We start from the raw sequence: 27,807 nt of genomic DNA, 5'->3' as shown, positions 1-27,807 counted from the left end.
GATCAGAAATCGCATCAGTGCTAAATCTCAACAGTCCTCCTACTTGGCAATGATTTCTTTGAATTTTGCCGCGCGAACCTCCCTGTCGGATCTTTTGTGTATGTGGACAAGAAATGGGATTCGCACGCGAGACCACGTTCAAGAGCTGCACTAACTCGTCGGCGACGTAGGACTCCCTAAAGACACCAGCCACGTTCCACCCCAGGTGGATTTCTCGCAACTATGGCAGCTTATTGGATAGACTCAGATATCTTGGCTTCAGGATGTTGAAGCACTACTCTGTTCCAGTACCACCACTGTTCTACTCCTGTCGTTTCTTCCTACGATTTTCTATCTTGATCGGCCGCGTTCCACCCAGATCACTGAACACGACGGGGAACCAATACCGAAGATAGTGCGTTTCTGATCGCCCGTGTTACACGATCACGAATGTTGGGCATTAAACATTCTCTTCCATCAATAACTAGGTCGCTTTTACGTTTGCCTCTTAACTCTTAGCATAATATGCTAGACGACATCAGAGTCTTTCGATATTTATTGAAAGTTTTATGATGACGCTGTGATAATCGAAAGAGAAAATAAACACAGAGAGGCTCTCATTTGCGATATGCCCTTTTCACATGTTTATCCAGAAATGAATAAATATCGCGACCTGGAAGTTGAGGTGGAAATCGCCGCAAAAGTCATAAGCCAGCTCAGGCTATATTAAGTTTACTCACTGGTGGAACTTGAATCTGGTATGCCACTTTACAGTTTTCCAGAATTTCGGCTCTGAATGTCAGGAACTTGATGGTTTGTTCGTTGCTTGGAAGGACTCTTTTGTTGTGTGAACTCCCAATCCATTCATGTCGACTTGGCGAGGGTATTCACAACCAAGACACTGATATGTGCTCCGACATGCCGGACATCGTTTCTTTATGGTAGTACAGGCACTCTGGTATCCTCGTTCGTTATGAAATGAATGAAACTTGAAACTCTCACAGCTGTGACTCCACAATCGCACGCACACTTTTGAATCGCGAGGTGAGAGTGACCCCGGCTTACTGGTAACTAGTCTCGCTCAACACCTTGCGTCTAGTACTCCGACTGCTTCTCCGACGAGGGCCTTGTCGATATGATCCAGATCCAGAAATATCGCTTTGAACTTCGGCCAGCTGAGGTAGCTGCCGTCAAACGTAGGTATTGCCACTTGAAGGAGCTGCTGTTGGATTATGACATGGGACCTTAAACTCGCTGCTAAAGCTGCTTGGTTCTTTGCAACCAGTAGCAGATCAGAAACATTCACTGAGACCCCAGGTCGGAAAGGTCTTCGAAATCCTGGTAAACTTTTTCTTGTCTGTTCACTGTCGTTTCGGGAACAAGCGCGATAACCTTGCAGTGAGAACGATTGTTATCCTGATGTACTGCAGACAGTTGTGTTGCATTACTGTCAACCTCACATAATATGATTGATTTACTGTCTAAGTTGCTCTCACTGGCGAAACTGAGCCCACAGTTCCTTCGATTCTACAGTTGCTTCTTAAACTTTTACCAAAAAAAACCCTGAATATGTCGTCTTTGTATTGGTTGGATTGGTACAGTGGCTGAAAATCAATAAACAAAGAACTATTATTAGAGAAATTATGTTTGCGTTCTAATCAAAGGCTCACTCAATCTACTGATAACTGGCGGTCGATGACGCGGATACTATGTCTTCGGAATGTTTTTTTGAGTTCAGGTCGTGTCGTTTGTTTAGCGTTTCGAATTCATCTTATTAGCCTATGGCTATGGAAATAGTCTCTGCTATATACTGCCGCTATACGCATAACTGTCCCATATTCTACGGGATTCCCTATACACATGGGACAATTATGCATAGAGCGGCAGTGTAGGCTTTAACCTAAACAAATAAAACACGATTTACGTTACCATAAAACAAGTGGTAACAGTTGTCGTCCCTGCTTTAGAACAGTGTAGCGTAACCAATGCATTTATTTTGTGTAAAATATAAGAAACCCAATTATACTTACCGTTAGAAAATAACAGAGAAACAACCAAAAGCAAATGACAACACAGCCAACATTTTCCATAGGAATTATGACAACTACGACGAATACAGAATATTTATTTACCAAAAATCTAAAACCTGTAATAGTTGAAGTCTCACATTTAATTATCTGCGAATGGTAGGTATAGTTGAGTTGACAATCACTGTCGCGATAAGTACAATACTGATTATGATAGATTCCGGACCAAATTTTGTAACGACCGAGATAGCCGCCCAAAACCAATCAAGACTTTCTTTTAGTGTCCACTATAATTACCGAACCTAGAAAATGACAACTGTTTTCATATCGATTATTTTCTTTATTGTTCCAAGTGTGCCATGTGCTCCGGAACAGCGAACTTGTTACCACTAGCAAAGTGTCACAGCAATACATGGCAATAACTAGTCTCACAGGGCAACCAGTGGATAAACCACCGAGTTGTAACTGTTTGCGTCTTCCTAAAGTCAGCAGCGAAAGCCACCCTAATCACGTGAGAATCGTGTCGTCTAACTCCTCCTCCTTGCCCACCGGCTGGAGGGCAACTTTGCGCAGAACTTTGCTGACCACTTCGCTGAGCGATTCTCTGGCACCCGGTTCCAATAGTGTTAAGCATTTCTGGTGTACTTCGTCGCCTTCGCGCAACCGAAGTACGTAGACTAGTGCAATTTCTGAGTTGGATTTAACGTAGCCGTTCTTTTCCTTGGTTCCGTTGACGAGCATCGGGATCACTAACCGCAAATATTCCGGAGCCGTCCTGTCAACCGGAACGGTTTTCGCCAGATGGATGCAAGTTTTTGCTAGCAATTGTTTCACTTCGTTGCTCATGTGGTTCATGGATTTGACAAACGGACCGATGATTGCCTGTGGGAGTTTCACTTCATCGGAGCACATTCCGTACTGGAGGAGGTAGCCGGCTGCACGAACTCCATTTAGGGCAATTTGGATCTTGTCTGTTTGTATCGAAGCGATGATGGTTTTACTGATTTTAGTCTCATATTTCTCAATGTACACAGCCGCCGGGAATTCTTTGAGAATCACGAAAAGAGCTGTTGTACGTCCATGCCGCAGAGTTAAATCATCGCCGTAGTCTTCGTTTAGCAAATGTGAGGTCAAAGCGTCATCCAGCTGATCAGGGTTCAACCAACGGCAAAGCGCACCGAAGCAACCGGCGGCTGCCGAGCGAGTAACATCCTCTGGATGGCCCAACATACCGGCGAGCGTGCCATAGATTTGCTTTTTCAATGGATCAGTCATCTTATCACCGGCTGGCGTCAACAAACCTCGCAAAGCTTGAAGCATTGTCTCTCGAACAGCTGAGTCGTCTGCGCTCTTGATACCGTTGTGCATTTCGATGAATAACGGATCGGGTCTGGTGTGTATCACGATCAGCTCTGCAAGTGCGTGACCAGCCTTGATCCGAACTATCCTGGTAGGATCGTGCAGGGCCTTGAGGAATGTAGTTTGCAGCTGCGGCAGAAATTGTTTCAGCATGATTCCAACCTTATGTAGAAGAATGGCTAACGTCTCAAGAACAGCGGCTTTAACACCAGCGTTAAACCGATCGCCGAGAATGCGGATAAGTGGTCCAGTGATGTGAACCACAGAAGGTTGCAATGATGAAGCGGAAGTCAGTTGAATAACTTCTCCTAACCCCTGGGAGGCATTCTCCTTTTCCTCAGGTAAACCATTGAGAATAGCCTCGCGGAATACCGGTAGGAGCGGAGTGATACCTTTGGGTAAGCAGAAACCTGGCAGCTCAGCACCCTTGAGATCACTGCTAGCAAACTTAACCGCTTGACGAACATCCGTGACATGGGCAATTTGCTGTGCCGAGTCCAAAGTTTTAGTGACTGCGTTGAGGGCATCCCATGAACGCTGAAGAATATCCCGATCTGAGTCCGCCAGTAATCGTAACAATCCTCGGAATAGTTGAGGGACATATTGAGAATAGTCCCCTGGTGAGTGAGTACAGAAAGCGCACAGAAGTGTTGCGGCAGCTTTCCGTGTACCCGTATTTTCCGATTTAGTAGATTCCATAACGGTATCCATGATGGTCCGGATTCCGACTTCATCGCTAACGGATAGGATTACCGCTTGGCAGTATTCCAATTCTTGAGCTTCCTCTGGAGTGCCTTGTGCAGCTGATAGTGCCGATAGTAGAGCCGGTAGAATCTTCGGTAGATATTTAGTAAGAGCTTCTCCTGCCACAGATGCCAGAATTGAAAGAGCTTTTGTGTTAACAGGATTAGCAGTCAGCTGTGGTATAAGATATGGCAACACGACGCGTGACTTGATGGCCATAACTTGACGAAGGCCGTCCAGAGTCCATTCGGCCACGTCCGGATCTGGATCGGAGAGACTTTCCAGCATAGACGGTAGAATGTCATCAAGAGCACGAGATCCGACCGTAGCGTGAAGCGAATCAAATGTTTTGGCAGCGGCATGACGAACTTCTGGAAGAGGATCAGCCAGCGCTTTCCGAACAGTAGGAACTAAACTATTCACGAAAGTTAGCACCATGTCTCTGGACGTAGATGCCATAATTTCCGAGAGACCAATACATACACCCTGTCGTTGATCGGCTTGATCTGAATTCAAACCGCGCTCCAAAATAGGAATGATCTCGGGGAGTACACGTTCTCCCAGTTTTCGAACCAAATCTCCAAGTGTTCTAGCCGCAACCTGCCGCTTGTCGTAGCTTGTGCTGGCTAAACATCCCAATAACAAACTGAACAACGTCGGCAAAATTTCTCGCAAAGTTCGGGGTGTATTCGTAACTACAACCTTCCAGACATGCAACGCCGCTTGTCGAACCATAAGTGAAACATCGCTACGACCCATGTACAACCCAGCCAGAACTCGATTTCTTCGTTCCGCACCCAAACTCCTGATGATCGCTTTGTGACTCTGCTCCGTTCCGAAGTTGTCATCTTCGGAAGCTGTTTGCGTTGTCATCTTTCCAGAAACTCCGGATATTTTGTACAGTAAATCTCCTAGTAGTTGGACCGAGCTGTACCGGATGCGCCAATTATCGTCAAACAAACCTTTTTCAAGCTCCGGCAGCAGCAAAGCAATCGCCGACTCTGCATATAGATTCACAATTCTTTGACCAGCCTTCAACGCAGTGTCTCTCACGTACTCATTCTCATCCGCCAAAGCTTTCAGAATTGGGTTTATGATCTGTCCAATGTACGGGGTAAAATCGTTCGGGAACGCACTTGGCATGTAGATAAACATCATAATATAACCATCTTTCACGTGTGGAGCAATGTCCGTTCTTTCCGCCGTGGCAATGATCTCCGGCATCAACTTATGCAACTTTTCAACACCCAATCCTCCGACAACTTCCGACAGTCCTTGTGCTGCTCCCGACCGATCAACGCTACTACTTTCCGACGTGAGAGTCTGCATCAACCACGGCAGTAGGTCTTCGAAGGATGACTCACCCATTCCCTTGACCATCGCCCCAAGGGCACGCGAAGATACGGCACGAACCTCTGGTACCGGATCGAGCAAGGAGGTCTTCAGTCCCGGGATGATATTCGGTAGGTACGGAGTCAGATCTTTCTGATCGGTAAGCGAGTACATGTTCCCTATGATTTGTGCTGCCATCTTACGCGTTTCCGTCGAACGATCCATGAAGGCGCGTTGGACTACGGGCATAATCAGCGCGAGTGATGGAGCATCAATGAAATGGACGAATTTAGTTTCCAGTAAACTTTGTAGACATGCGGATGTTTTTGATGACGGATTTTCCAAGGCCTTCAGCAGAACCGGGACAATTGCTTGGATTTCGGGATTTTTAATGACACTGCCAATAACTCGCAGAGCATCCGCACCTGCTTCCTGGACTTTTATGTGTGAATCTCCAAGAACTTCCATCAGCTTTGGTACGATGCTTGGCAAACACGAGGATAATTGTTTAGGAGCACAGAAAGCCATTGCCCCGAGGAGTTCGACGGAAGCCGTCTTCGTACGCCAAGAGTCTTCATCCAGAGCGTTGAGCAGTGAGGGTAGCACAAGCTTCACTCCATGAGCCGACAATTTAGCCATGACAGTTTTAGCACACTCGTCAGCTGCTTCCCGAACATAAGATGAAGAATCTCCGAAACATTGCAGCAGGTGAGGCAAAACGTGTACAATATAGGGTTCAAACAAACGACCCAAGGTTGCGCACAGCATTTCAAAAGCAAAAAGTGCTCCCTCACGACACTTGAAGTTCTTTTTGTCCTGGATGTGATTTGTGAGCTTTGTCATTATATCTAGCTGTTTGAGGGATAAAATTCCGAGACCTTTCACGATTCCAGCAATGCCGTATGCTGCTCCTTTTCTCACTCCGTATTTTTCCGATTTAACTAACTGTTGCATCAGTTTCCTTACCATCTGTGGAGCCTGCTCTTTGACCGATGGGATTAAATGCGGGATGCAGTTCGCTACCGACTCCTGAACTTGTTGTGATGGGGTCGACAGAGCTGCTAGAAGTCGATTAACGATCGGCTGAATGCGTTCGTCATCGCGATCTAAATGTCGGGCTAACGATCCCATCAAAATTACCACCGCTTGGCGGATGTTATCATAATCGCTGTTGTTTGGGGCCTTATCCAGAAACTCTTCGAAAGTTGGCAGCAAATAGGACACACTTTCTTTGCCATGATGTTCCACTATGGCCAGCGAAGCAGCTAGCATCTCTTTGTGTACGATTTCTTCTCGATCACGTAGTCCAGTTGAAACCATGAACTGTGTCAAACTGTTGACCAAATCGGCCGTCAAAAATGGGGCGATCTGACTAAAAGCTATTGCTACACCCCTTCGCGGACCCCAGGGATCGATGGCTGGCTCAATCTCGCGATCAAATTGATCCAACTTAGCCGGAATCATCGTTAATTTTTCCTGGTAAATTTCCAATAGCTGTTCTAGAATACTGTCAATAATACTAGAATCTTCGGCCAGAATGGAAACCAAAGCATACGAAGCCGCTTTCTGGATGCACGGTTCCGGGTGAATGATATCCTTCATAAGCTCATCTGCCATCACGATGGGTACCTCAAAATCGCCCTGAACCCACAAACTCTCCGCTAGCTCCTTAGTATCCTGAGATACGTCATGCTTTGCTACCCACAGTCTTCGGGTCAATCTTAAACCCAGTTCATAGTCATCAACAATCGATGGTAGTGCTTTAATCATGATCGCCAACGCTCGTAATGCTACGTCCCGTACCGCATCCAACTCGTCTTGCAGCGCTACGAGTAAACACTCAATCTCTTTGTGATCAGCCGTAGCCGTATACTCTTTCCCCGAACTACTCTCCGCTACATCCAACAACGCGGCTACAGCCTGCGTCTGAATCCTACCGCGGTTTTGCTGAATCAGCTTCAACAACAGTTTCAACATCTCCAGTCTTGGCATATATTTCGGGTGATACAAATCGTCGAAATTCAACCCGTCTACCGTATCTCCCTTCAACTGCGCATGATAGGCAATAATCTGTATCCCATTAATTAACAAACTCTCATCCTTGCCTGCCTCCGGTATAACCAGTGCCCTTTTCAAAAACTCAAACGTGTAACTGAAAGCCGGAGCATTAAGCAGATAATTCTTTGCTCCATCCTCGTCAATGTGCACATTATACTTATCGATTGTTTCGTCATAAAGTGACACCAAAATATCGCTAACCAGTTCAACCAAGTTGGCGGTACACCAACTCTCCTCCAAGTCACAGTGCGGTTTACTCAGTCGAATCGTGGCTATGGCCACATCACGTCCCACTTCGGCCAAGTCCCCACTAAAGCAGGTTTCCATTAACCTCAGGTACAACTTAACCATTGAAGGCGCAACCAGAGGGGAGGAGAAAACTCGTAAGATTGCCGGTAACAAGGTAGGAAAGAAAAGGGACAACTGCCGTGGAGTTCCCTTGACGGCACCTTCGATCTGCGAGATGAGCGTGGCAATGATGTTATTTAGCTCACGTAGGCGAGTTTTGATGGCTTTCTCCTTCTCGGTTTGCTTCTCGATTGCTTCCTTCTGCTTGGGTGTCAGCTGGGGTGGTTTGGATTTACCTTCCTTGCGGCGCTTTTCCTCGATCTCCCGGCGGAGCTGTAGTTCCTCCAGTTGTTCCTTGTAGCTGGAATATGAAAGGATATTATTATTGCTTTTCAAATAAACAGGGTGATTTGTGTTTGAATTTTATGCTGTTGAATGATTTTTTCTTCCATACAAAGAGAATTTTGAATAACATTGCTCAAATGGTACGGTCTTAGTTAGATATCAGATGTGTAGGGTTATTACTTCTTGTGATTTTCCAAGAAACGTCGGAGTGCACAATTCTACTCCATCTGTGCGGTTTGTGGAGAACCGTTATTCCTATTTCTGCAGTGGTAATAATTTGAGTCGAGGCTCAAAAAAATGTGCGCGTGTCGGATCAACGCCGTTACGGTTGACTTAGTACATTACCGTGTCCGTGTTTCGAACCATAAGGTCTAAAATATTAAAAAAATAATGGCAACGCATTTAAATTGGTTGGCTAGAAAGTTAGCTAATGGCCAAATTGTAAGGCCTAACTATTTAGCAAAACCAAGTTGCTAGTCAAATCGAGCTAACGGAATATTAATTTTCGTAGTTGTTTCGTATCGAAGAGGGAGGGACGAACCTAGCCGAAAACCGTAATTAACCGCGCGTACCTTTTGGTTATTCTATTTTCGGAACTTTATAAAAACGCGACCGAGCGTTACTTTTTTCAAAATGCAAATTCTACTCTTGAAATTGAAAACGCATAATGATCAACAATTAAAGTTTAGTGCGTTCGACCAATTGCTATTTAGTGTTGTTCAACTGATTTCTATTGATAAAAATGGAATCCTGTGAAACAGTCTTTACTATCGAACAATAACCCGAATTTATCCCGCGGTTTATGAAATTTTCAAGTCCGAATACGTCACGCGATAACTGAAATAATAAAAAAAAACCTGTTCAATTATTGTGAAAGTGAACTTGAAGCTGTAGCTTTTATGCACCACGTGTTTTTTTTTAAAAACAAAGTCCAGTGTGAATCTCATCGTAAAAAAATTTAAACGCAAAGTTGTTGGCAGAAGAAAATAGCATGATATCAAAGGTTCACATTAACAATGACCAGAAGATGAAGGTTTGCAGAGAAGCTGTGTCAATCGAAAAGCGAAGTTTACCGAGGGAATAATTCCGACGTCAATCGGGTGAGAGCTTCCCGATTTTGCTTCCCTACAGGGTTACTGATTTGTACTGTTCAAAAAATGTGGATTAGTTGTGTCGTGTTGAACTCGGATACTCACTACACTATTTATTTCGGTATGCTTTGTAAGGTTTCATCCTTATGAACTGGTACATGCCAGTCGACATTAAAATAATATTTTATTATCATATTCTTTTTATTCATCATAAAGCCACCCAAACCAGCATGAGACTAGTAAATATTGGTATAATCTCCAGATCACATTTTTTCGCTTTTTTGAAATCTCCGTCATCTATGAAAACTGTTTCGGTTCCGAGCGTTTTCCTTAAGTAGGTGATAGGACTATTATGAAATAAAAACGCTTGTAAGGACGTGGCCAGGTGTGTGGAGTTGAGCGGGTCTATGTCATTGTAGATTGTGGCGGAGTCTGATATGACAATGGATATGCTCAATTCTGCAAGTCCATCCTACGATTTGTGCAGGTGTTCATGTTATGCTATGCTATGCTTTATAAAAACGCGACCTAGCGTTACTGTGCCATTTCATGGTTCTACGACATTCCCCCGAAAACCATTCCCCAGAAACTAAAACTCCGAAATTTTTCCCCAGAAAGATCTGTTCTCCAGAAAACCATTCCCTCGAAAGCACCAATTCCTAGAAAATTATATTCCAGTATGTACCCTTTCCCAGAAAAGCAGTGTCCAGAAGTTCATTCTCCATATATAACTATGTCCCAGAAATTTTTGGTTTAAGATGAGAAAAGCCCCATATTGCTTTAAATTGGGAAAAATCTGAATGAATTTCAATAATCTTATTCAGAATGTTTGTCCATTTTTCTCTTCCCGAAGAGTACACTGCGAGTAGTATTAGACAATGGCTGTATTTTTACATTTCTTTTAGTAATATAATTTCAGAATTTAGTACAGGTGTTTTTGAGAGCTAAAGAGTTTCCCTTCTTTTAAACATGAGTTGTTCTTTTGAGTTTACTTTTTTTGGAACATTTGTTTTGATACTTTTGAAGTTAAGCAATGTTTATTTGAACTTTGGAGATAGCGACTAGAATCAAATTTTCTTAAGCGTTGATGCGTTACATTGATTGTATTCATATGACGGTCATATCAAGACGTTTCATTTTGAGGGTCCCGGTTACAATGCACGCTTGTCAAGCCACAGGTGCAGAAAGCCTGTCAAACCAGATATTACATACAGAGCTCCACGACTTGTTCGTGGCATCTCGGAGGGAGAGGTTGGTGTTCAGCTAGAAACCGTCAGCCAGCCCTTTTTGACGTCGTTGCGGCTTCCGTTTTTGACTTCTTCCAAATCCAGATATTTTGGCTATCAACAAACATTCTTCAAACACTTTTATTACGTTGGCAACAGAAGATATGGACACTTTTAACATCTTGCTTGAAGAGCATTTTTTTATAACTAAAGAGCAAATATAAAAATCAAATAGAGACATTGTTGCCTATTCTATTAGGTCGGCGCGCCCACTATCTGCATCACCAACTTTGACGCTAACAGTAATGATGGCAACCTTGCGAACGGGCACCATGGAGCGAGTCTCGGCGCGACTCAGGAAAATAGACTCTAGTGCCCAGTTGTCACATCGAGTGAGTAAGCACAATCTGTACATAAGGCAAAAAAACACATACTTAACTCTATAGCTACATGATATTGAACTTAAAATTAGTGAACTAAATCTATTGCTTAAAATAATTAACTACATCTAGTGCTTAATAGTAGTGAAGTTAATTTAGTGCTAATATATTTAATCTACGTATTCAACGCAAAAACGAACTGGTAAGAATTTGTGCTTAAAATCTAACTATGAATTAACAAATGAATCTTATAAATTAGATAGTAAAGCTATTTCCATACGGAAGTCTATGGTTGATTGAAGGTTGCCTCAAAGCCACCGATTAAATTGAATAGACGTTAGAAGGGAACTAAACGTGAGTAATAATAATAATATCATCATTTATTCTATAACTTTACCTAAATAATTACAAGTGAAATGGAAACGAAATAATCTTAAACTTATTACTTGTAGGAAAATTAAAGAGCGAACACGAAATTATTGCGACACCGAAAATGTTATGTTAATGTTTAAAATCAAACCAAAATTTCAGGGTGGTTTTATACATATATTTACTTCAAAAATCAAAAGAAAAGTTAATCAATGGAGTCTTGAGTGTAAAATTGAACGCATTTTCGCTTGATGCCCTTCATCAAAGTCTTTACAGTGTCATCCGGTACCAGTTTCTCAGTTTTTTTTCCATTTTCTTAACATGTCATTCTCGTCTTGCTCTTCCGAAGTTCCCGTTCCATCATTGCCCAGTACTGCTCCACCGGGCGCAGCTCCGGACAGTTTGGCGGATTCATGTCCTTTGGGACAAAATGGACAGAATTGGCCTCATACTACTCCAGGACACTTTTAGAATAGTGGTAGGATGCCAAATCTGGCCAAAATAGCGGAGCTTCGTCGTGCTGCTGCAAGAACGGCAAAAGGCGCTTCTCGAGGCACTCAGATTTGTAGATCTCGCCATTTACTGTGCCCTTTGTCACGAAAGGCTCACTCCTCAGTCCGCAAGAGCAGATGGCTTGCCAAATGAGATATTTGGAGGCGAATTTCGACATTTTCTTCTTAAATTTGTCGTCCACATAGAACTTGCTCTTGCCGGTGAAAAACTCCAACCCCGGAATTCGCTTAAAATCGTCTTTTATATACGTTTCGTCGTCCATCACACAGCAGCCATATTTTGTCAGCATCTTCTCGTAGAGCTTTCGTGTCCGAGTTTTAGCCGTCGATTGTTGCCGCTCATTGCGGTTTGGGAAGTTCTGTACCTTGGATGTGTGTAGTCCTGCTCTCTTCTTTGTATTCTGGACGTAGCTCTGCGACATGCCGATCTTTTTAGGCTTGAGACGCTGGGACTTGCTTCAATAATCCGCTTCGCCTTTCCCTCCGTCTTTTTGTTCTTCGGTGCCGGTTTTCTGCCAGCTCCTTTGCCGTGGTCCAACGTCAACCGCTCCTGGAACCGCTTCAACACTCTGGAGATGGTTGAATGGTGAATGTTCAACATTTTTCCCAACTGCCGGCGCGACAGGTCAGGAAATTCCAGGTGTTTGGAAAGAATTTGTTCTCTCGACTCGCGTTGGTTCACCCCCATTTTCGTTGAATCGAAAAACACGACTTCGAGTTTGACAGCATGTAAACAATACACATCAATGAGAAAGTGTGCAAAATTTGGTTGATTTTTACCCAATGGTAAAAAAGTTATGCCCTGTTGAATGCGTCGCAATAATTTCGTTTTCGCCCTTTAACCGTGTGACCATTCCTATATACGCGTGCGTTCTTGGATGGTCACGCGGACCCTTATTCTCATAGTTAATTTTGGGTGTAGAATTCACATTCTGACAGGGAGTAAGTTACGCCATATCACTAGCGTTTGTGCGGTTGTACCTATATTAGTATAGACAGAGTATATTATAGAGTATACTAATAAAAGGGATCACAACATGCCGAATAAAGAAAAAAAAGATGCAGAGATTCATTGGAAGTGCATAGATTGACCGATACTATTTTGGTATACATGAGTAATGGAAAAGCAAACTAATAAATGTACAAAAGAACAGACCAATGAAGTAGAATAGAAAAAAAAACATATGTAACATAAACACAAACTACTTGAACTCATGCAAATGTTGTTTATTTACCATTAACGACAATCGCATTCTGTTAGACTTTCATCATGCTATGCTGACCGAGAATGGATGATTCACGTGCGTCGGTAAATTAATTGTTCCTTAATTTATCCAATCCAACCTTCCTGAATGAATAGAATCGAGTGCACAAATGGTCGGTGTTAACTGGACTAAGTCGCAAAACATCAAAAAATGAGTTAATGATAGCACTGGATAAAGAATTTCTTCATCTACATTCCACTTTTACCGGATTTGAAATATGAAACAATAAACAAGAATTATTGCAAAAAATATTTTCCAATTATAATGTAAAGGATGATGCGATTCAAACTTTAAACGCGTTTTTTCTCGAAATCAATGCACTGTCACTTAGTCCGGTCTGACCTAACACCGACCAAATAGAACACCGGAAGTTTTACCCACTATTCTATCATATACGCCAGTTCTGCATCCGATCCCTGACCCAACTATCACAAATATTCAGACGAACACATACACAGATAGACATACGACTAGCACATGACAATTGTAAACTAGTACCAAAAACTACAACTACTACAAAACGATAACTAATAGATTTCTACTGATGTATTTATCAAATTAATTTAATCAGCCTGTGCACGAAGGCAAAGTCGACCGATAAATGGACACACAATGACCCCCACTGCGAGCCCCTCCACCAATACTGCCATTAAGCTGTGGAATAATGCCATCAAACACAGCCCACAGCAAAAGTCAATCCACGTCGACCCGCCAGCCGGCCACATCAGCGCGCAGAGGTTAGTGGTTGAGCGTTGGTATGGGTTGGCGCAGAGTATGAAAAGACATATAACATAAAAAAGACATCTCACGTTCGCGAGATCGCGGCTGTAGGTTGCTTGGATGATCGCGAAGGATTCAAGCATTTGTATGTTAACGTGTTTGTCGCGTGTATGTGACTTCGCTTGTACAAATACGATTTTTATGTCGCCATGGAACGTGTTGTTTAATGGATACGAGCATCATTTTTTTTTTGGGTTTAGTCCACCTGAAGGCATTGGACATATGCTAATAGGGCCGAGGAGAGGGACTTCCGGATGCAACCGATTCACTGCTGAGACCACGTTTGTGAATTTATAAGTGCTAAACCGTTCGCTTAGTCACCGAGGTGTTATCCTGTTTGCGAAATCGTGCTAACGTGTATGTAACTTCGCGTGTGTACATGCTAAAACGTTCACTTAATTACCGGTGTGTTTGAATATTGGCAAAATCGCGGACGTTCGCGTTTGTTACCAGGTTTGCGTTATCGCGAACGCCACATTTGTGAGTTTGGAATGAAAGAGATTGTGAGTGTATATGAGATAATAAGCAATTTATTGTGTTAGTGAGTGTTAGCATGGACCTAATGCTGACCGGAAATGGATAATTAACGTGCGCCGGTAAATTAATCATACCCATATTTATCCAATCCAATCTTCCCGTATTAATCGAATCGAATGCACAGATTGAACACCGGTAAAGAGTGATTAAACAATACCAAGGAGGATTGCCCACTGTTCTATCATATACGCCAGTTCTGCATCCAATCCCTGACCCATCTGTCACAATTACTTAGACATACACATACACAAACTAGCACATAACAATTGTACGCTAGTACTAAAAACTACAATTACTGCAACACAACACAACTAATAGGTTTCAACTGTTATATTTTGCAAGGCGCCTGCGCACTATAACGAAGCCAAACGATAAATCAACACACAATGACACACACTGCGAGCCGTGTTCACAAACACTGCCATTAGGCTGTTAAACAATGTCTGCAAAAACAGCCCACAGAAAAAGTCATTCCACGGTGACCCGCCAATCGGTCACACCACAGGCTTATACAGAGTATGAAAGAAACATAAAACATGAAAAAGGCCTATAAGCCCTCTGGGTCTCCATCAACGACGACTCGCGAGGCTCCTAGTTCCAGTTTCTTGTGCCTTTTCTTTTCTTCATTTCAGGAAACGAAGAAAGGCGCTATAACCTAGACTCATTAGCCAGGGCAGGCCCAAATACCTCTGTCCCATCCCAGGAAGGTAGGACCAAAGGAGTGACATCAATCTTCTTAGCCAAACCACTCCCAACGATTTATCAAACTCCCTTTTAACTGAAACAGTCGGTACGGTTGTCCACATTTCTTCCTTATTCAAGATTCAAAATGATTCGTTGGTTGAATTCTTCATTAAATGAATATTTTGATTGTCGCATAATTTTGAATCATCTCCTACATTGTACGCTGCACAATTGGCCTGGCCGCTTTAATGGTTGTGTCACATACCATATGTGCCACAAACATTAATATTGACAAGTAAAGTGGTAAGCGAACTTCTGCAATTTTCCAGGATCCCTACACATATTGACTGCGTAGTGTGTATGCGTAGACTAGACTAGAATAGACATAAGCCCTGTGGGTCTACTCGATGAACTCAGTAACCATCTTAAAGCAGTTCTCTATCAGAGGTTCTTGATGCACGAAATATGCTTGATGATGTTTGCAATACCGTTAAACCCATGAACCTAGCGAAGCGTCCCCCTTAGTTAATAAATATTTGCTCCAATAATCTCCGGGCTAAACATACCAAACACTTAATGAACCCCCTTGTTGATGAACTACTGTATACATAAATACACCATTTAACCCTAAATCTACGTTAAATTAAGCCTAAATGAATTAAACTTAATCATATGAACTTGACGAACTATATTTGCCAAATAGGCCTACCACGGACCCAAACGAACTACTCTACGAAAAACAATGCAGACCGAAAATAGCATAATCAACACAGCGTGAGCGAACCAAACAGCGATCGCACTATGCATTCAAACAATCGCTATGTATACTGATAGGTTATAGGTACAATAATCAGCTGTGATAGACGAAATGTGTAAAACCTAGCGACAGTAGATAATATTACCTCGTTCGATAAAGTACTGTGCGCGCGTACCCCTGCCAATAGTCCGAAGTCACGAGCGACAGATTTTATTGAAAATATTGAAGTTGTTCCCCCGATAAACCGGTAGATGCTATTTAAATAACGAAGAAAGGTCCCTAGGTGCAGTGCAGTACGGAGGTAGTTTTCCGTAAATCTAGTTGCGTTTTGGTAATGGAAGCAGCGAATTTACACCTGATCATCGACGATCGTCCTGGGCCTTCTCTGAAGAAGGAAGACAAACCTACGGAACGGGACCCCAAGTAAGTCGCACCAAAATTTGGTCCTTTGAACTGGATCGGAGGATACCCTAACCAGGAAGGATCGGTGCGGTGAGTACACCATTGCAAATTACTGCTGATACGATACGCTACGGCAAACACACTGCCCGTACCAGCCCCCGAAGGTGTCTCTTGTTAAGGCCAGTGCTACGAAATTTCAAAATCAGTTACTTTCCAACTGACTGAAATTTCATGCAGAATCGAATGCTTGAGTGCAGAGGAAATATAAATTCATTCACCAACCAAAGCATTCATTTATTATTATGTGTACAGTTTGAAGGCAGAAGTTAGCATCTTCTACATTTTCGAGCATAAGTGAACTGCGTAATCTATATCTGATGAACTTTTGCTCAATAATCCTTCTCAGAGCTAGCATAGAGACAAAATTCAGTTTGTTTCTGAAACCGAACATGTCCGAACCTGAATGCACTGCCTCGGGAGAACGAATGATGAGGGAAACGAAACAAACATTTCACTCATCGTAGCGGACATGAATTGAATTTCGTTTTCTTTCACGTTCACGGAGGGATATCGATTTTTTTAAGCTCTGATTAAGGCCATTTTGGACGATATCGCTGCAGTACAGTGCGAACTTTGTTATCGCAGCCAATCATACCGCGACTGGAAGGATTTTTTCGTTCGATTTATGTCACTGTCGGCACCCGCGCCAGGAAGGATTCCGTTTTATCGATTTGTACCATTTATTCGTTTCCGATAATTCAAACGGTGGTGGTGACGATCAGTGAGGTGGTACAATGGCGATCGATTGTGATCCGGACGCCTGCCAAATTCCAATCCGTCTCGATTCACTGGACCGGGTCAACAAGGAGTTCCTGGAGGTACAAGGACAGATTTAGCTGCACGATAAGCCGGAGATGTTGGATACCCACCTGGAAGAGAGAATGAATTTCGAGACGCGTTATTGTACGGTCAAAGGATTTCTGCTGTCCAATCGTGATGCGTACCTCAACCCAACCATGCTGAATAGCACAATGGCGGCATCTGCTCATGTGGATCTTCCCAAGTTTTACGGTGATTTCTTGCGTTGTCTCGCATTCCGTGACACGTATACGTCAATGATCCACAGCAATGCAGATATTCCGACGGTTGCGAAACTGCAGTACCTGCTGCAGTCGCTGGAAGGAGAAGCCCGGAAACCATTCGAGTCCGTAGACATTGAAGCGGAAAACTCATATCGACTTGGAAAGCAATTGCTCAAGCGGTGATCTACCGTGTCTCGCCTGTCCGGAGAAGCATTTCCTCTTCCAATGTCCAGCATTTTCCGAGATGTCCATCTGCCAGCGTCGTGAGCTGGTTTCCCAGAAACGCCTATGCTAGAATTGCTGGGCATCCAAGCCAGAAACTGTACCTCCGTGTTCTCCTGTCGTAACTGCCATGAAAGACACCATTCCCTGCTGCACAAGACAGCATCGTCGAACGCCATCGCTGACACTTCCAGCTCAGTGACGCCCAATAGCCAAGTGAGCCTGTCGGTCCAGGCTAAGCACAGCACAGTTTTGCTGGAAACGGTTTGCCTCCTCGTACAGCGATTCGCAAGTCAATCTCAGCGAACCCAGAACCATTGCCGAACGTCGTTTCCTAAACCTCAAGAAGCAAATAGATCCACTCAACAAGGTTGCATACTTCAATTTTTTCATGCAATTTCAATTTTTTTCTGTATTCGAAGAATCCTTCACAACAGCGAAGGTCCGAGTTGTTTTCGACGCGTCGTGCAAGTTGTCAGAATATTCCGTGAACAATAAGCAATTCGTTGGACCTGCGTCCAGGGGGACCTGTACTCGATTGTCATGAAGTTAGGCACACACATGATAGCTTTTGTAGCCAACACCGCAAAGATGAACCGGTGCCGGTGCGAAAAATGCTCAGCCAGAGGAGATGTCGATCTACGCGAACCTAACCTAGCCTTGAGTCGCGTAGCATAAAAGAAGATGTTCTCTAAGGTGGATTCCAAAATATCCCAACATGATCCCTTTCCAACGTCCCTAGGCGCCAGAAATTATGGGTACTCAGCCGACCTGATCTCGTTCGTAGCGTATACCCCCAGTGTCACAAGTCTCGCATAACCCAGAAAACCGTACCAGAGTTGCGATCTTCGCGAGTTTCACCAATCAGACCGTATACGTGTGTTGTGCCAAAGCACTGACTTCTAACCCTACCCTGACAAAATGCAGGTTGTTGTGGAAGAGTTCTTCTCTGAGCACGATCCAATGATACGGTCGATCGTATCGTGCGGCGAGGTAGAGTGGGAAAACACAGAAGCGATACAAATCTTCAACGAGGAGTCGTAGTCGGATGGGATCACCATCGTCGCTTTCAGAACGGCTGTCCCGGACATGTTTAGAAAATTGCACCAAAAATTATTAGATGAGGATCACTTTCCTGATAAATGGAAAGTATAGAAGCTACTGCCAAAACCAGGTGAGCCTTCTGAGAATCCCTCGTCGTAACAACTAATATGAACGCTGAATTCGATCGATAAAATTCTATTATCCTCAACATTTTAAAATCGATCATGGTTTGATGAGAACACAGTTCAGATTGCGGAAAGCCAAGTCTGCAATGGCCGCCATTCGGAGTCGAAACGGCGCTCAAAGAGAAAAAAGGGCACCAAGATAACAGTAGACTACAAAAACGCGTTCAATAGCGCAAGCTGGGAAGCCATTTCGGAATCACTATAAAATAATTGTCCTTAGCTATCTCTGTTAAATTACGAGGGGTTGTTTCCGGAATCGGGTTCTGGTCTACCATATAAACAGCGATCAAAAATCTCTTGAAATCTGTGGCAGGTATCTCACAGGCCTCTATTCTGGATCCAACGCTCTGGAATGGGATGTAAATCGGCGTACTGACGTCTAAACTTCCCAGGGATGTAAAAATCGCCCGGTTCACAGACGACATCGTGATAACGGTACTGAGAGACACCGGAAATGTTTGCGATGGAAGCGATTGACACGATTGGAAACTGGATGCGCAGAGAAAAATTGCGGAAATGTTATTGGTCAGTAACTGCAAAGGGTGCAACTAACCTCTGAGAACGCGCTGGAACAAAGGAGTATAATAATAGATGGCCAACTGAACTTCGATACTTATGTTCCTATCGATCAAACGGCGAAGGCTGTTGATGTTTTAGCCAGGATTATGCCTAACAAAACTGGGCCAAGCGTTAGCAAGAGATATCTTCTTGCAAATGTATCATCGTAGATATTAAAGTACGGAGGGCTTGCTTGTGTTATCGCGTTAGACATAGCGAATTCGAGTGAAACGTTCAGGCTCTTGAGCGAGTCACGAATGCGTATACAACTATTTCATCGGAGGTACTTGAGTCAAAAACAAAAGATTTCTTTCTTTCCTAATCATTGCGTCGAACGACTTTATGCCAAGTTCGTCATCCCAACTGTTCATTATGGGATGTACCGCTCCATATTGAAAATTCGATTACACATTTTAAGACTTCAAGCGATAGATTAATCGATTGAGGGATCTTCAGGTGAGCAGAAGACTCACTCTGTGCCAATAACCCTTCGGCAGAGAGCTAGAACAATATGTTGGAGAGTGTAAATAGCCTTGAACGAAGCATATTTAACAATAATATCGGTCACGGGAAAAGTAGTCGTAGGCAAAGACTTCAGTTTTGTCTTATTTATACCTAGACACAGTAATAGACAGAATATTTGATCGACTTAGCCAATTTGATAGCCAATGTGAGAAACAAAACAAAAAGTGAATCGCTTTTTGCCATCATATTGGACGCCCAATAAATCTCGACTTACCTGTACGCCTTGTTCTCCCGCTTCAGGTGAGCGGTGTTCATCTGCTCGTCCGAGTTAGGTATCACACTCTTATCGTACAGCTCGCCATCCGGTGTCAAATACGTAAAATATTCCTCGTCACTAACGTTGGACATCCGCGAATTGTTTAACTGATCCGTTACATTTCTCACCAGCACCGGCAGAATAGTCTCCGGACTAATGCGCGAAAGTGTCGCCAGTGTATTTTCATACATGGCCGTTGCTTTGTAACCGTCGAAGAAACATTCCTTGATCGCGGCAGTATTCATCGAGATAAAGTACTTCCCGTTCATCTCGTAGCGCTGCAGAATAGTTTCCCACAAGTCGGATTGAACCGAAAAAGCCGCCGGATGGTGGGTGCAAAGCAATGCGTTCAGTGCTATTATCTGCGAGTTTGCACTCTGTATGGAGTCGATATCGGTCATGGTTTTAATAGTGTCTACTAACGCCTGAGCAGGAATTCCCCCTTCTTCCTGTTCACCTTCGTTTAGAATTTTCGTATTTTCTACAAAATTTGTGAGAACTTGCAGCAGACGATTAGCTAAGTCGATCCCATTTACACTGTTGACGATTTTCTTCAGTCGGGGTAGACAGTATTTGCGAACCTTCTTATGGGAAGAAGTTACGCAATGTATCACGGCTTTGAAAAGCGCATCCGATGGACCCTTCAATTCTTCTAAATGATTAAGCAGTAATCGTTCACAGAACAACATCACGTAAAAAAGTGTCTCGGCTGCGGTGTTGGCGAGAAATTTCTCAGCCAGGAATACCTTTTTGTTCATGTCTAAAACCACGTTCCAAAAGTCCTTCAGTTGATCGTTGACATTGGCCTTGGTCACCAGGATTATACAGGCAGCTCCAACGCCTTCGGAAACCGTTGGTGTCTGAGTTGGGTTCTGTGCTGCTTTCTCCACAATCTTTGACAAAGCTACGGTAAAATCACTTCCACTGGGAAGTGTTCCATTCTCCAAACATGCTAGGAACCATTGCAAATAGCTTGCCCGAAGCACTGGCGACTTTGCTTCCAGTCCCTTTTTGAAGGTTTGATCAATTTTTGCAGGGATTTCCCCACAAAAGTAAATCGACCACAAGCCAAACATTTCTAGTGCATGACAAAGTGCCTTCTCCTGCAGTTCTGTTTCCAACGCCTTAGTGAAGAGGTCGGTGACCGTCGGTAGAATTGTTAGAACCTCATCGGAACCAATTTTGTTGTAGCTTAGGTTGCCTGCACCCTGCAAGAAAAACGGGTAGTAAAAACAAAGTTAATCATTCGTGCCCTAATAATTCACGAACATAAAAAGCAATAAAATAACTCGACCCTAACCTGCAGTAAATTGATCCTCAGCTCAACCATCGTAATCTTCCCGCCTGAACCGTTCAGTATAGCGAAAACGTCCTTCAGCAAAGTCTCGACCGCTTGCGGTGCGGCACATTTCATAGCTACCTGTTTCAATGATTCGGCGGCTTCATGCCGAACGGTTTCATCTTTCGAGGCCAAATTCTGGACCAACGTTTTACCCAGATCTAACGCAAAGTCACTAATATCAGCCTGAATTTCCCCAACAATCGCTCCGACGGCACGAAGAATTACTTCAGGCGAACGCAGCATAGACCGCTGCAGAGCCGGTAAAATGTTGGCCTTGAATTCTGCCTTGCTAATGGCGCTGAACAGTACCGAGCAACCAACGATGTCACTTGCATGCGGTTTAGTTTTAACCGTGATAATCCCCTTCACGATGTAATCTAACAATTTTGGTTTGTTTTGCTCCAGCAGCGTAAGATTATCGTGCACCTCCTTGCAATACCTTAAAATTGCCGATAGGAAAAGGACCACCGAACTGGAAGGTTCCATTGACAGCAACTTTGCGAAATAAACCTTTTCAAAGTCTTCCTTTTTAGCGAAAAATTCTTTCAGAAAACTGTACGCTTTGTCGGATATCTTCTGGATGCCAGATGTTAACGACAGCTGGTACAAGCCAGCCTGAGCTTCGATGAGCTTGGGGAATTCCTTTTTTCCCACGTCGGATTCGTGGTCTCCATGTAGTGCAATCAGATTTGCCCATCCTAATGCTAGAACGGCGGCTTGAGCGCCCTTCAGTGGTGGTGCTGCGGCAAGATCTTTTGTTACTAAAGCTTTAAGAACATTATTCAAGTGTTCGTATGCTAAATCCGGATGTTGTTTCAGCAGTGCAACAATCAAATCACGCACCAGTGCCTGTGATGACGGATCTTTGAATTTGGTCAGCGTCGTTCCGATCACTTTGCAAATTCCCCGAACGATAGTGGCGTTGATACCTGAAACAGAAACAAAATTCGCACTATCAGACATACAGGCATCGAAAGTACTGCTTGGGCTAACAGCAAACAGCTGTCAAATCCATATTAAATTTGCAAAAGGGCGAATAAGATTTGTAAACAAACTTTTATTTTGATGATTTCTCTTAATTTTTTATAATTTCAAAGCAGAAAACAATTGAAATTACTTCTACGCAGGGTAAAAATTTACATTAACGCATATTTTTCATGAAATTCCACTCTGCAGCAGACTAATGAGCGAAACAAGTTTGTTTACAAAAAACAGTTTCGCCCTTTTGACGAATTAATATTGAAATCTCTGTTGTGGGGCGGGGATTTGCCAACGAAAAAATAAAGTGAGGTTACAAACTTGTCTGCTGATTTTTCTGACTGGAAAATTAGCCGTTTTACGTAGAAGCACTTCAATTACCAATAATAATTAAACGGTTAACTATCTTACCTGGATTTGGCAGTACAGCGATTACATTACGGAACAATTCGGGACGTTCTTCGACGGTCACATTTAAAACTCGATTCGGCAAGTCCTTCAAGGCTTTCGCGAGCTAGAAGTAAAATGAAAATGGTTTTATCAGTAAAAATACAACTGAAATAAAGTCTAGCACGGAGCTCGATTCGATAACAGTAGCTAATCTGTTAAAATTATCGTTATTACCTCGGAATCTGCCATTTTTCACTAGAAATAACAGCGTTTTTTCCCGTTGGTTCGACTCGGACTTGCACAAGAAAATGCAAAAAGCACGAGAAATACAATATGATGCAAAAAATGACAACTGGACATTGGTCGGCTTCGCATTGGTATTGTTCTTTTTTTTTTCTATCGTACTGTCATCGCATTTTCTTTTGGTTCTTGTTCGCACTCATACTGACTAGGGGTGCACTAATGGCGCAAGTCGTATATTATAAGGGCCCCTTACACGAGGCGATAGTAAAGTCATTACTGAGCAGTAATGTCACTTTTAATGATCGTGTAAGGCGAGTAATGACGGACTTCCCATACAATTTCAGTAATGTCATACTTAGTAATGACACTTTTATTGTGTGTGTAAGGGCCCCTATAAACACAGGAAAAATTTGAAACATTGAGTTCTTGAAGACCGGTCTCACGAACACTTTCAACTTTTGCCGTCTTTGTTTATTATTTTCCACCAGCTAGTGATGTAGATTACGTACATGAGAGGTAGAAAAGTCTATTGTTTTCTAAATTTTATTATTCTGGTTGCACTTAAAACTCGAAATAGTGAACTTGCGCCTTTTGATTTTTCTTCTATTTTCAGCGTGCGAAGCTAAAGCGATTTTCAACTGCAACCATAATATCTAGGGGCGGGCATAGCGTATTTAGTAAATCGTTTGCCTTATACGCAGCTCACCTGGGTTTGATTCTCAACCCCGCACATAGATTTAGAGATTTTTCTAAAGAGATTTTTCTAACCCGATAAGAGGCGAATGGCCATAAGGTTAAAACATCTATAACCAAAATAAAAAAAATATTTTAATTTGTGATTAATAACTTTATCGCTAGTTTACGCTGTCAATATTATTACCATCGTCAATATTATGACCGCGAGGCGCCAGTAAAGTCATTACTGAGCAGTAATATCACTTTTAATGATCGTGTAAGGCAATGGCCATGTCAGTAATGACAAAATTCCCATACAATGTAGTAATGTCATTATTGAGTTATGACACTTTTATTGCGCGTGTAAGCCCGAGTAGAAATGTACAGTAACAAAACCATGATTTTCACTGTGACAGTACAGTCAACGACAGTCGTTGCCCGCTATCAGTACATATGAAAAACTGACACAATTTTTCCTAATTAAAGATCCATATTGCAAACCTTATAAAATACCCGTCGTTAAAATCCCGTGATGTTTCCCGCGGTTGGGTTTACACTTTAGGAAAACTGTCATTTTTGTAGACTCATTTTCTGTCACGGGATTTGAAATTCCGAGCTCCATTTAAAATACAGAGGGACCCAAATCCCGTGACACGTTTTCCGAACTGTAAACTAGCCTTAATACTGATTTCATTTCTAGATCAGAGTTGCTCTACACGCAAACGAAAAATTGCCTAAAATTGAGTTCTTTTGACTCAATCTCGGGGTATCGTGGAGGAAGGTAAAATTAGGTAAACCGTGTTGAAGGTAGTTTCCATTTAACCACGGCAAAAGTTATAACTCATTGAATAGGATTTTTAAATACTCAAATTTAAGCTGAATTTACCTAATTTTGAGTATACCCCAAATAATTCCAAAGTACCTTCCTCCACGGAAGACCTCGACTGAGTCGAATCTCTCGTTTTGTTTTTGACAACACTAATAAGTGCGAAAGCGACGTACAACTCAAAAGTAAGTTAAATTCTTATTCTGGAGGTTGTTTTATTTGACCGTGTAGGTTCGCTCGTAAGCTGTGCGTCGCTCGTTCGCTAATAAGTGCGAGAGCGACGCACAGCTCAAAAGTACCTAAATTTAAGTTAAAAGAACTTATTCTTTACACTGATAAAATCAAGTACCCATTAATGCGTAGAAAACTACTCATTTTCAATAAAAGTGGAATAACCCATTAAATGGATAAAGCGTTTGTACCCATAAATGAGTACAGACCTTGTACGTCAACCTGGGTATGTTTCACCCATTATTTTTCGCAGAACTGTTACAACAAAATGCGTAAAAAATAGCCATTCATGAAATTCGCGCCAGAATGAAAAATACTGTCAATAGAATTATTTCTGAATTCTGAATAGAATTATTTCTGAAAAAAACGTAAAATAACATTCATTTCACATTATTGTTTCCTTATAAAAGTATAGGAATCTAGATGGAAATCCTATTCTAAAACTATTTATATTTTTGATGGCTGGATCTTTTAGCTGCTCTAAAAATGCCAACATCCTCAGTAGTAGACGTTGTTTTCGGAGCATTGCCGAATTGTTCCGTTTCCGCCACGGACTCCGATGCAGGGCGATAATTTGCAGGTTCCACTACGATCCTTAGTTTAAAGGTTAACTCGCTTGAAATAATGCTTAAGGATTTTTCACCCATTATCAAGATCAATATACCCATTGACATTACCTCATCGAGTAGTTTTGAAATGGATAAAAAGTACTCATTGTTAGAAACAAAAAAATACCCATTTTTGACAGCTCGAATAACTTCCGAAAATGGGCAATTTGAATACATAAAATGGGTAAAGTTTTTCTACCGTGTAGGTTATTTTATGGTTGCGTGCTGAGTGCATATAAGGAGAGTGACGACACTGTCAAAATTGGAACAATTATTATTTGTCAGTGTCATTCCAAACGAGTCAAATTCATGTATTTTGATAGGTCCTTTGTTCGTTTGGAATATCACTGACGGATAATCATGACAGTTGTCTTCACTCTCCTTACATACACTCTGGTTGCGTGTATAGTGCCTTATATCGACACAGATCTTTCATTAGGGCCTAAGTCGCAATGTACTCAAATAGAGAAAAATCAGTTTCAATATTCGGCGAAGGTTTTCTAAATGTAGTTTTTATTGTAGGTATAAATTACTTTATGACCGTGTTTTTCCGGAAGCATTTTTCGTTAAACCTTATGACAATATAACAAAGAATTTATTCCTATGTGCTTTTAGTGGGTAGAAACTAAAAAAATGCTTACGCCCAATTTGCATCCCAGTCGTGATTTCGCCCTTCAGCAACCACCATTTGCGGAAGGGCTAAACCAACGACACGACTAGACACTTGCATTCCGAAACTGTATCTCAAATCTGACTACCCCTCAGTAACTCAGGTAACTGGAACTGTCAAATTTGATATTTTGAAAAAAATGAATAAACTAGCACCACTGATGAATTTGTTATTTTTTTCTAAAAAATAATCGTAACCCTCTGTTACGCAGCGGAAAATTTGTTGTCAACAAACTTAAATACACCAACTGGAACTTTTATTCACGTTGAGTGCGATTTTTCGCAATATTAAAGCTGGCAAAAGTAAGTTTTCTTTTAATAAATACAATGCAAACATTCCAAATACTCGTTTGTTTACTCTTTTTCAGGTGAGAAACAACACTCCGCCAGAGATCCAAATCACCGCCGTGCAGCTGTTGCGAAAAACAAAGGATCTATTGCAACCGCCACCGAAGTAAAAAAGCGAGTGACAGCAGAAGAATAATCTGGATAATCTGCACAATAATTGGATGGATCAAATATTCGTAATGGGAAAAATAAGAAAAGGAGGTCCAGCGGGCTCGATCCATATGGGAGCATTCGGTATTCAATCCAGAGAGGTTTCCGCCGAGCGCTGTAAATGATTCACTATTCCCTAGTGGGCCTACGATTTGATTTTTATATACATAAGAGCCTACATTTGTAGACTAGTGCCTTAGAAAATTGACTAACTCTTCTGGATGATACTATTCAAGATTATTACCACATCGTGGTTGTACAAGTTTTTATTTTCAATTACAATGATTTTATTAATTAACAATTGTATCCAATCATTTAAGGATTTTGCTGTTGTAGTGGCTGCTAGAAAAACCATCGTCCGGTACTACTGTTACTATGTAACGGCTTTGGTCATACGGAAGCTGATTTTGTGTCATTTTCGGCGACGAGTGCTACATGATACAATACTAAAAACCGGACTAGAAAATAAATTTGCGTAATGATCGCGAATTCAGGTGTCAAATGAGAGCTGTCGGTGTGATCAATATTACCGCTCGCGAGATTTTAATATTTAGATACAATCAACGGTTTTTAAAAACAGGCATCACGGTATGATTTTTAATTCTAATCGAATTTCTAATATCATTTACTTAAAGTGTTATGCATTTCAAAAAACGAGCTTGCAGTAGGTCGGCAGCTCGTAATGGTTTTCACAAAGCACCAATTGACGAAAAATTCTCCACAACGAACTGAACTACTTCCCGTGTCAACTCACCACCCAATAATTGCTCCGCCCGGATCTGCTTCATTATTTCATGGGTACTTTATCAGTCGAGTCTATTTTTTCCGCTGATGTACAACTAGAGCTAATACATTTAAGTCATTTCAATAATTTTTCACCATTTGCAAATTTTTTCGCCACCGACTGATATGGAAAGGGCCATTCTGTTGTTTACGCAGTAAAGTTCAGTCAGAAAAAGAGCCAGCTCCAGTGACATGACCGCTCATTTTCTGTCTGGACTTACTGGGTACCTGGAAACGATTCCGCCTTTGCCGTGAAAAGTAAGGATATGAAATATCTGTTTTTGATTAATGTAATCCAAATAAGTTAATTTTAGAATACAATTTTGTCAATCACGACGAATCCATGCACATCTAACAAGAATTTTCGTATCGTTCTCAGTACGTGGTACTTGTAACACTCTCCGGTACACGATATTACCCAGAGATTTATTACAGCAAGCCTGTAGCCTAAAACTTGAAAAGGACCGATTCTAACGTCTGAAGTTCAAAGGTTGCTTCTAACTCTGCAAGACGTAGCGTTGCAGGAAGACCTGGATAACTGTCCAGTGTACTGGCTA

At 42.2% G+C, this 27,807-nt stretch overlaps 1 protein-coding gene and 1 long non-coding RNA gene across 2 annotated transcripts; one reads left to right on the top strand and one right to left on the bottom strand.

Annotated features, from left to right (window-relative positions):
• Positions 1–2,323: 2,323 nt before the first annotated feature.
• Positions 2,324–23,082, bottom strand: LOC131684090 (stalled ribosome sensor GCN1). Its single transcript, XM_058966645.1, has 5 exons — positions 22,952–23,082; positions 22,739–22,841; positions 21,308–22,278; positions 19,966–21,215; positions 2,324–8,148 (listed from the first exon to the last, which is right to left on the bottom strand). The coding sequence occupies exons 1-5, from the start codon at positions 22,964–22,966 to the stop codon at positions 2,514–2,516; spliced, it is 7,974 nt and encodes a 2,657-aa protein (XP_058822628.1). The 5' UTR covers positions 22,967–23,082; the 3' UTR covers positions 2,324–2,513.
• Positions 23,083–26,160: 3,078 nt separating this feature from the next.
• LOC131684089 (uncharacterized) lies at positions 26,161–27,732 on the top strand. The gene is made up of 3 exons (XR_009304614.1): positions 26,161–26,272; positions 26,338–27,508; positions 27,565–27,732. It is a non-coding gene; the product is annotated as an uncharacterized LOC131684089 (long non-coding RNA).
• Positions 27,733–27,807: the final 75 nt, after the last annotated feature.

The sequence above is a fragment of the Topomyia yanbarensis genome, chromosome 2 (assembly GCF_030247195.1).
Source record: "Topomyia yanbarensis strain Yona2022 chromosome 2, ASM3024719v1, whole genome shotgun sequence".
NCBI lineage: Eukaryota > Metazoa > Arthropoda > Insecta > Diptera > Culicidae > Topomyia > Topomyia yanbarensis.
This window is presented reverse-complemented; position numbering and strand designations above follow the sequence as displayed.

Bases quoted from the DNA above. Each gene is read 5' to 3' on its own strand.
- LOC131684090 (XM_058966645.1), bottom strand. The intron at 22,279-22,738 runs GTAAGATAGTTA...TTTCTGTTTCAG, and splicing joins CGCTGTACTGCCAAATCCAG to GTATCAACGCCACTATCGTT. The intron at 8,149-19,965 runs GTAAGTCGAGAT...TTCATATTCCAG, and splicing joins CGGGAGAACAAGGCGTACAG to CTACAAGGAACAACTGGAGG.